At 37.3% G+C, this 10,784-nt stretch overlaps 1 protein-coding gene across 1 annotated transcript; it reads left to right on the top strand.

Moving 5' to 3' along the window:
* The first annotated feature begins 8,975 nt into the window (after positions 1 to 8,975).
* Positions 8,976 to 9,914, top strand: LOC106992648 (olfactory receptor 10K2). The gene has a single exon (XM_028847923.2). It carries the CDS (start codon positions 8,976 to 8,978, stop codon positions 9,912 to 9,914), a length of 939 nt encoding a protein of 312 aa, XP_028703756.2.
* Positions 9,915 to 10,784: the final 870 nt, after the last annotated feature.

Genomic DNA, 10,784 nt, shown 5'->3' on the forward strand with positions numbered 1-10,784 from the left:
TTCCCCAACCTAGCAAGACAGGCCAACATTCAAATTCAGGAAATACAGAGAACACCATAAAGATACTCCTCGAGAAGAGCAACCCCAAGACACATAATTGTCAGATTCACTAAGGTTGAAAGGAAGGAAAAAATGTAAAGGGCAGCCAGAGAAGTCAGGTTACCCACAAAGAGAGGCCTATCAGACAAACAGCAGACCTCTCAGCAGAAACCTTACAAGCCAGAAGAGAGTGGGGGCCAATATTCAACATTCTTAAAGAAAAGAATTTTGAACCCAGAATTTCATATCCAACCAAACTAAGCTTCATAAACAAAGGAGAAGTAAAGTCCTTCACAGATAAGCAAATGCTGACAGATATTGTCACCACCAGGCCTGCCTTACAAGAGCACCTGAAGGAAGCAATATGTATGCAAAGGAAAAACTGGTACCAGCCACTGCAAAAATATACCAAATTGTAAAGTCCATCAATACTATGAAGAAACTGCATCAACTAATGAGCAAAAAAAAAAAACCCACCTAGCATCATAATGACAGAATCAAATTCATATAAAACAATATTAACCTTAAATGTAAATGGGCTAAGCACCCCCAATTAAAAGACACAGACTGGCAAATTGGATAAAGAGTCAGGAACCATTGGTGTGCTGTATTCAGGAGACCTATCTCATATGTGAAGACACACATAGGTGCAAAACAAAAGGATGGAGGAATATTTACCAAGCAAATGGAAAGCAAAAAAAAGCAGGGATTGCAATCATAGTCTCTGATAAAACAGACTTTAAACCAACAAAGAACAAAAAAGACAAAGAAGGGCATTACATAATGGTAAAGGGATCAATTCAACAAGAAGAGCTAACTATCCTAAATATATATGCACCCAATACAGAAGCACCCAGATTCATAAAGCAAGTTCTTAGAGACCTACAAAAAGACTTAGTCTCCCACACAATAATATTGGGAGACTTTAACATCCCTGTGTCAATATTAGACAGATCAACGAGACAGAAAATAAAGAAGGATATTCAGGAATTGAACTCAGCTCTAGACCAAGCAGAACTGGTAGACATCTTCAGAACTCTCCACCCCAAATCAACAGACTATACATTCTTCTCAGCACCATGTCGCCCTTATTCTAAAATTAGCCACATAATTGGAAATAAAATAGTCCTCAGAAAATGCAAGAGAACAGATTTCATAACAAACAGTCTCTCAGACCACAGGACAATCAAAATAGAACTCAGGATTAAGAAACTCACTCAAAACTACAAGGAAACTGAACAGCCTGTTCCTGAATGACTACTGGGTCAATAGCAAAATTAAGACAGAAGTAAATACGTTCTTTGTAACCAATGAGAACAAAGACACAATGTACCAGAATCTCTGGGATACAGCTAAAGCAGTGTTTAGAGGAAAATTTATGGCACTAAATGTCTACAGGAGAAAGTGAGAAAGATCTAAAATCAACACCCTAACATCAAAATTAAAAGAACTAGAGAAGAAAGAGCAAACAAATTCAAAAGCTAGCCGAAGGCAAGAAATAACTAAGATCAGAGCAGAACTGAAGGAGACAGAGACATGAAAAACTCTTCAAAAAATCAGTGAATCAAGGAGCTGGATTTTTGAAAAGATCAACAAAATAGATAGACCACTAGCCAGACTAATAAAGAATAAAAGAAAGGAGAATCAAATCGGCACAATAAAAATGATGAAGGGGGTATCACTACTAATCCCACAGAAATTCAAACTACCATCAGAAAATACTATAAACACCGCTATGCAAATAAAATAGAAAATCTGGAAAAAATGGATAAACTCCTGGAAACATACACCCTCCCAAGACTAAACCAGGAAGAAGTTGAATCCCTGAATAGACCAATAACAAGTTCTGAAATTGAGGCAGTCATTAATAGCCCACTAACCAAAAAAGCCCAGGACCAGACAGATTCACAGCAAAAATCTACAAGAGGTACAAAGAGGAGCTCGTACCATTCCTTCTGACACGATTCCAAACAATAGAAAAAAGAGGGACCCTCATTTTATGAGGCCAGCATCATTCTGATACAAAACTTGGCAGAGACACAACAAAAAAGAAAATTTCAGGCCAATAACCTTGATGAACATTGATGCCAAAATCCTCAATAAAATACTGGCAAACCAAATCCAGCAACACATCGAAAAGCTTATCCACCCCAATCAAGTTGGCTTCATTGCTGGTATGCAAGGCTGGTTCAACATACGTGAATCAATAAACGTAATTTATCACGTAAACAGAACCAATGACAAAAACCATATGATCATCTCAATAGATGCAAAAAAGGCCTTTAATAAAATTCAACACCGCTTCATGCTAAAAACTCTCAATAAACTAGGTAGTGATGGAAAGTATCTCAAAATAATAAGAGCTACTTATAACAAACTCACTGCCAATATCATACTGAATGGGCAAAACTAGAAGCATTCCCTTTGAAAACTGGCACAAGAAAAGAATGCCCTCTCTCACCACTCCTATTCAACATAGTATTGGAAGTTCTGGCCAGGGGAATCAGGCAAGAGAAAGAAATACAGGGCATTCAAATAGGAAGAGAGGGAGTCAAATTGTCTCTGTTTACAGGTGACATGATTGTATACTTAGAAAACCCAATTGTCTCAGCCCAAAACCTCTTTAAACTGATGAGAAACTTCAGCAAAGTTTCAGGTTACAAAATCAGTGTGCAAACATCACAAGCATTCCTATATACCAATAATAGACAGAGAGTCAAATCATAAGTGAATTTCCATTCACAATTGCTACAAAGAGAATAAAATACCTAGGAATACAACTTACAAGGGATGTGAAGGACCTCTTCAAGGAGAACTACAAAACTCTGCTCAAGGAAATAAGAGAGGACACAAACAAATGGAAAACCATTCCATGTTCATGAGTAGGAAGAATCAATATTGTGAATATGGCCATACTGCCCAAAGTGATTTATAGATTTAATGCTATCCCCATCAAGCTACCATTGACCTTCTTCACAGAATTAGAAAAAACTACTTGATCTTCCATATGGAACCAAAAAAGAGCCCACATAGCCAAGACAATCCTAAGCACAAAGAACAAAGCTGGAGGAATCACGCTATCTGACTTCAAACTATACTACAAGGTGACAGTAACCAAAGAGCATGGTACTGGTACCAAAACAGATACATAGACCAATGGAACAGAACAGAGGTCTCAGAAATAATGCCACACATCTGATCTTTAACAAAACTGACAAGAGCAAGCAATGAGGAAATGATTCCCTATTTAATAAATGGCATTGGGAAAACTGGCTAGCCATACACAGAAAACTGAAACTGGGCCCCTTCCTTACACTTTATACAGAAATTAACTCAAGATGGATTAAAGACTTAAACCATAAGACCTAAAACCATTAAAACCCTAGAAGAAAACTCAGGCAATACCATTCAGGACATAAGCATATGCAAAGACTTCATGACTAAAACACCAAATGCAATGGAAACAAGAGCCAAAATTGACAAATGGGATTTAACTAAACTAAAGAGCTTCTGCACAGCCAATGAAATGATCATCAGAGTGAACAGGCAACCTACAGAATGGGAGAAAATGTTTGCAATCTATCCATCTGACAAAGGGCTAATATCCAGAATCTACAAAGAACTTAAACAGATTTACAAGAAAAAAACAAACAATTCCATCAAAAAGTGGCCAAAGGTTATAAACAGACACTTCTCAAACGAAGACATTTATGCGGCCAACAAACATATGAAAAAAAGCCCATCATCACTGGTCATTAGAGAAATGCAAATCAAAACCACAATGAGATACCATCTCATGCCAGTTAGAATGGCGATCATTAAAAAGTCAAGAAACAACAAATGCTGGAGAGGATGTGGAGAAATAGGAACACTTTCACATTGCTGGGGGGAGTGTAAATTAGTTCAACCACTTTGGAAGATGGTGTGGCAATTCCTCAAGGATCTAGAACCAGAAATACCATTTGACCCAGCAATCCCATTGCTGCATATTTGTCCAAATGATTACGAATCATTCTACTATAAAGACACATGCACATGTATGTTTACTGCAGCACTATTCACAATAGCAAAGACTTGGAATCAACCCAAATGCTGATCAGTGATAGACTGGATAAAGAAAATGTGGCACATATACACCATGGAATACTATGCAGCCAAAAAAAGAGATGAGTTTATGTCCTTTGTAAGGACATGGATGAAACTGAAAGCCACCATTCTCAGCAAACTAACACAGGAACAGAAAACCAAACGCCACATGTTCTCACTCGTAAGTGGGAGTTGAACAATGAGAACACATGGACACAGGGAGGGGCACATCACACACTGGGGCCTGTCAGGGGTTGGGGGCTAGGGGAGGGATAGCATTAAAAGAAATACCTAATGTAGATGACGGGTTGATGGGTGCAGCAAATCACCATGGCACATGTATACCTATGTATCAAACCTGCACGTTCTGCACATGTATCCTGGAACTCAAAGTATAATAAAAAAAATTCTATTAATTGCCAGTTGAACCATGAAGTAAAGTGGAAACCAGAAATATTGGAGACTAGAATATGAATGATGGTATTTTTATTTAGCTGAGGTATTTATGTAGTTGGGGTATTGTTGAATATGACCATTTATTCACTCAACATTCAGCACATGTTTATTTAGTGCCTCATACATATAACAGTACACTATATTCACTTATGGGTGATGGAGTAGAGAGGTAGAAAAAAAATCAACTCAGGGGTTAAGATGGTGAAATGAATCTTCCTCCAGCTTATTCTGAGCACAGTCTTCACTCTAAAAAGCCATTGTCCAATTTACCTTCTCAGCCTAACAAAGAACTGTCTTTCAATTATGAGTACAAAAACAGATTTTCAGTTAAACCAACATGTTTTACAATGCACCTATTATTATAAAATATCTGCATCAAAATTCTCTTTTGTCTCTTCAGTAACATAACAAAATGAGAAATAAGCTTAAAATTAGTCACATTTTCTAAAATTGCTGCATCTGAGGATGGCTTAAAGCCTTCTGCTCCCTAAGCCCTAATGTCTGGGCCCAATTTTGAGCAATTTGGCATTTAGTGACTTGCCTCTATTTTCCACAATCAACTCAGTAGCTAATTAAACCCAGTGCAATGTCTCCATGACAATGGCTTTAGCGTCAGGAGACCCACAGAAGAACCACCTGCTGCCAACAAATATAATGAAAATTCCTACTGCGTTATGGTCACTATTAGCTGTGGTTTGTGATCTTTAGTCAATTGACATAAAATGGCAGGAGACTGGTTACATTTGACTTTGGTCTGGGTCTAAGACCCTAGACCATCATCACATCTCTACCTCTGGTAAAGATCAGTAGCCTGTGACCCATTTTGACTTTTTTCCATTCTACAGGCCAACTTGAATTCTGTCTCTTGTAGCCTCTATGTCCCTAGCTTCTTACGGAGAGGCAGAGGAAAATGGAAGCACTCTATGAATAACAGACATCTATCTTGCTTAGACTAAGCATCTACAGCATTGAGAAACTGGGTCATGGACAGGAAATGAAAGTAAACATCTATCCTCCAGCAGGACTTATGTTTTCACATCTCAGGTAAGAGAATAAGGGTGATGAGCCCATGCAGATGCACTACCAGTACCAGAAAGAGAGACCCACAATTAACAGGACATCAAATAATGTTAATCAGGATTAAGTTTTAAAGTGCATTTCTGCAAAATTGTGCATATAAATTTTATATATGTTTAAATTAACTGATTTATTTTTCTTTCTAAATTTATATATGCATTCTCTTGGTTCTGATTTAATTCGACAGGGCACTCAACAATATTTTAATTACAAAATTTTAAATAGTGACATTTTTGTAGAAAAGGCTGTATCAGATAGGATCTATACAAAGATATAATACCTCATATATGGCTGAGAACTTAATAAATACTCTGAAATAGTTATAATTGACAGATATAAAGACTAAGAAACCCTGCCCTCTGGGAACCCAAAAACAGAAACAGGCAGAAACACTAGCACAAGGACATAGACTCAGGAAAAGAACACCATCAGTAACTGCTGCCAAAAAAGAGAAAGTAAGTTCAGAATAATCAGTTTCAATAACTTGCCATGAGTTAAATGCTTATTACCTCACTAATGAAAATATTTCTGATACCAATACCTATAGAACAACAATAAAGTAATAAAACAGAAGTACTTACTAAGCACTGCTTATTTATGGAACAAATCTCCTTCATATATATTACTGAATTAATTCTCATGATAGCCCAGGAGGCAGGAATTATTCTTACCATACAAATGAGAAAATAGGCCTTAGAGAATTTATTAAGGCTTTACCACTAGAATTTGCCAGAGTCAGGATTAAAGCCTACATCTGTCTAAATTTAAAGCCTATTTTATTCCTACATTACTCAACTCTACATGTGCTTGTGAGAGTAAAATTTCAGATTCTATATGTAGAAATTTATAGTAGTACTAAAAACTAGAGAATATAGAATTTGAAAGTTAATAGTATATTAGTAATAAATATGCCAACCACCTAGGCAATAAAAAAAAAAAAAAACCCTTGCGCTAGATATAGGGTGAATAACCAGAGGAATAAGATAGAGCGGGAGGAGGGTATTTGTCCCTTTCATGAGGTTGAGGGAGGGAGTGATATAAAGTAGAATATGCAAGCAGAAAACATCCTTGCACTCTTCCAGAAGCAAGGAGAAGCAAATGTACTTACTTGTCCTATTTATATATTTAGATTAAAAGTTATAGAAACTAAAGAGTGCCCGTGTTATATTTCTCCGAGTACACTTTAGTTCAGCCTTTTCATAACATATGTAAAGAAACCCAGAAATAAGTAAAAAATACATATTACTTTTCAAGGATGTATACAAGATTTGTCCCCTGAGTGCTACTATAATTTCAAATGCATGTCTATCATCTCAATCACCACATTTTTAATAATATCTTCTTTGGGATGTGTCTTACCCTTGAAACATGAACTAGAGGCTGGGGACTGGGTCTTATTTAAATGTGTATCTTTATTGCAGACCTAGTAGCTGACACACTGTTATAATCACACTGCTTAATACATGTATATCATCTGATATTCTTGATTCGGTGGTTCTTAGGTAACATAAAAATGCATTATTATTAATTTTGTTATTAATATTAGTTAAGGTAATTTTAATAATATTTTTTAAATGGGATAATTGTAAGGTTATCTTTATGATTTTTCTCTCACTTATTTGAAATCTAATATACTCTAAAGAGCAGCAAATGTACTAGGAATTGAGAATCATCTATGTACACAGAATTCTGATGATCAGATGCTCTCTTCAGTGCCAGTTTTCTATTGTAAACAGAGATTTCTCTTTCAGGTTTAAATGGGCCAGACTTAGTTTTATGTGGTGCAGACATTGTTGGTATTCTTGACACTGAGCAATCCTTGTGCCTAGAATGAAATAACACTGAGAATTCTCTTACTCTGTGAATTCTAAGAAGTCTATGCTGCCCATGAATAACATAGATAATGTGGCAAGTTAACTCTCTTATTTATATAACAATTATGTATTGAGAAGGTGTTAAGTACTTAATATGGTTCTAGATGATGAGGAGAACTTAGGCAAAGATACATACAATTCACATCTTTTCCTCAAAGGTACAAAATCTGGTGGAGAAAATAGATATAAGAACAATTCATTACAGTATTTCAAAATTAAGTAAACACCACATAATTTTGGCAATCAATGTCTTATGTGAGTTCTGAGGAAGAAAAAACTCCTTTCACCAGGAGGTAGCAAGGAAGCTTTCAGAAAGGTAGATTTTAAAGGAGGCATCAGAAGAACCATAAACTATCTGTAAATAAAAGTGAAAAGCTGATATGAGCAAGGAATAGAGGCAAGGAAGTACAGAACATATTTGAGCAATAGTGATATATCCCATAAAGGTCTGAAAATGAGCATAGAAACATAGTTTATTTCCCCAAAGGAAAGACTTTTGGAAACAATGAAGAGTTTGAACTCTATACCATAGCCATAGGTAAAATTTTTGAAGAGTGAAGCAAATATAATACAATTTATATTTTAAAAGATTAGGCTGTCATCAGGGGAAAGATGTGTTGCAGAGACGTAAGATTGGCTATGGGAAAGGAGCCATAATGTGACTTCAAAAGGAGTTAAAGGAAGTGATGAAAATGGACAGAATCCTGAAGAAAGACTGTGGTCCTCTCTGCCAGAGGAAAGACTCTGATATAGGTATTGGAGAAGGTATAGACATATTCCATCTTGAAATTAATGAATAGAAAGAAGAAGAGAATTTTTTTTTCCTTTTTGGCACCAGGATAAAGCTACAGAAGCAAGAGCCAGCATAATAAAAGTATAACTGACAATTCCTACCAGGAGGTAAGGAAAACAGTGTTGAAGAGAATTTGCATCTAAGTTAGGGAGAGATTAAAACTAAGAGTGAGGGTTTATGTGTAAGGAGAATGACAATTAAGAACCACTGAGTTATAGATAACTATGGTATATTCAGATGGTTTACTTTGCAAATGCAGGAATTTTTTTTTTTTTTTTTGAGAGAATATGGATACAAGAAAGCCAACAAGACAGGCATTGCAAGAAAATCTAAGAGTGAGAGACTGAGAATCTCAGTAACAGCCTCATCATGGGAATGGAAGTGAAGGGTTGTTTGAATCTGAAAAATATCAAGAACTTTTCAGCTATGGTGTTAGAATTACTATGGAGACTCGATGTTTGATGAATGCTTGCCTGATTTTAGCCACATCATGTCTTGGAAGAACAAGAGGGAGGAGAAAAGATGAGTTTAGAACTCAAAATCTGAGAAAATGCTGATGATCAATTTTCTGTGAATCTACTAATTTTCAGGGATTTCTTTTGGTGCTGACTCCTCTTCTTTCCCGAATTGTCTCCTGATGATGTATGTCCATGGAGCGGGTCAATGAGACTGTGGTGAGAGAGTTCATCTTCCTCAGCTTCTCGTCCGCGGCCAGGCTGCAGCAGCTGCTTTTTGTTATCTTCCTGCTCCTCTACCTGTTCACTCTGGGCATCAATGCAATCATCATTTCCACCATCGTGCTGGACAGAGCCCTTCATATCCCCATGTACTTCTTCCTTGCCATCCTCTCCTGCTCTGAGATTTGCTACACCTTTGTCATTGTACCCAAGATGCTGGTTGACCTGCTGGCCCAGAGGAAGACCATTTCTTTCCTGGGCTGTGCCATCCAAATGTTTTCTTTCCTCTTCCTTGGCTGCTCTCACTCCTTCCTGCTGGCTGTCATGGGTTATGATCGTTACGTGGCCATCTGTAACCCACTGCGCTACTCAGTGCTCATGGGACATGGGATGTGTATGGGACTAGTGGCTGCTGCCTGTGCCTGTGGCTTCACTGTTGCACAGATCATCACATCCTTGGTATTTCACCAGCCCTTTTATTCCTCCAATCAACTACATCACTTCTTCTGCGACATCTCTCCTGTCCTCAGGCTGGCATCTCACCATAACCACTTTAGTCAGATTGTCATCTTCATGCTGTGTACGTTGGTCCTGGCTATCCCCTTACTGTTGATCTTGGTGTCCTATGTTCACATCATCTCTGCCATACTTCAGTTTCCTTCCACATTGGGTAGGTATAAAGCTTATTCTACCTGTGTATCTCACCTCATTATTGTCACTGTCCACTATGGCTGTGCCTCCTTTATCTACTTAAGACCTCAGTCCAACTACTCCTCAAGCCAGGATGCTCTAATATCAGTATCCTACACTATTATAACTCCATTGTTCAACCCAATGATTTATAGCTTGAGAAATAAAGAGTTCAAATCAGCTCTTTGTAGAATTGTGAGAAGAACAATTTCCCTGTCATAAAATTAATCTTGATTCTGGCCAGGTGCCGTTTCTCACGCCTATAATCCCAGCATTTTAGGAGGCTGAGGCAGGCAGATCACCTGAGGTCAGGAGTTCAAGACCAGCCTGGCCAGCATAATGAAATCCTGTCTCTACTAAAAATACACAAATTAACCAGATGCTGTGGTGGGCTCTTGTAATCTCAGCTACTCAGGAGGCTGAGGTAGGAGAATCGCTTGAACCCGGGAGGCAGAAGGTTGCAGTGAGATTGTGCCACTGCACTCCAGCCTGGGCAACAGAGTGAGACTCTGTCACAAAAAAAAATTTATATATATATGTGTGTGTGTGTGTGTGTGTAGATATATGTATCTTGACTCTGCTCTTTCCAAACCATAAAGCACTAGTTATATAGGATACATAGGGAAAAATTCCCAGAACACAAATGATCAAGCAATTGATCATTACGTTCAGGAACAGAGATCATTTCCCTTCATCTCCAAATATAAAATTTAGAAAAACACAACTGCTTGCCACACTTACATGAATTACTGCCTATTGAAGTTTTTTTTTCAATTGAGTGAAAAATAACAGATGGCTATTATAGGAAAGCGTACGTATGTTCAGAATTTTAGGCTCTAGTAAATACTGTCACCCAATCTCAGCCAAGCTGAAAACTAACCCTGCAAAATGTGGCACAACCATAACTCTCTGTCCTAGGGACTCAGGAAGCTTCTATCTCTAGGATTTTTCTAGATATTTTCTGAACCTCATTCTTCCAAAATAGATCACAATTGTTAAATGAGATACTTGTTAAGTGCCATTATAATGTTTGATGCATAAGATATATCCAAATAATGTTCAAGTTAGAAAATTATGAAAAGTTATCCATTT

This window comes from Macaca mulatta, chromosome 1 (genome assembly GCF_049350105.2).
Source record: "Macaca mulatta isolate MMU2019108-1 chromosome 1, T2T-MMU8v2.0, whole genome shotgun sequence".
NCBI classification, from domain to species: Eukaryota; Metazoa; Chordata; class Mammalia; order Primates; family Cercopithecidae; genus Macaca; species Macaca mulatta.

Coding starts and splice junctions, on each gene's coding strand:
- LOC106992648 (XM_028847923.2), top strand. CDS start 8,976: ATGGAGCGGGTCAATGAGACTGTGGTGAGAGAGTTCATCTTCCTCAGC.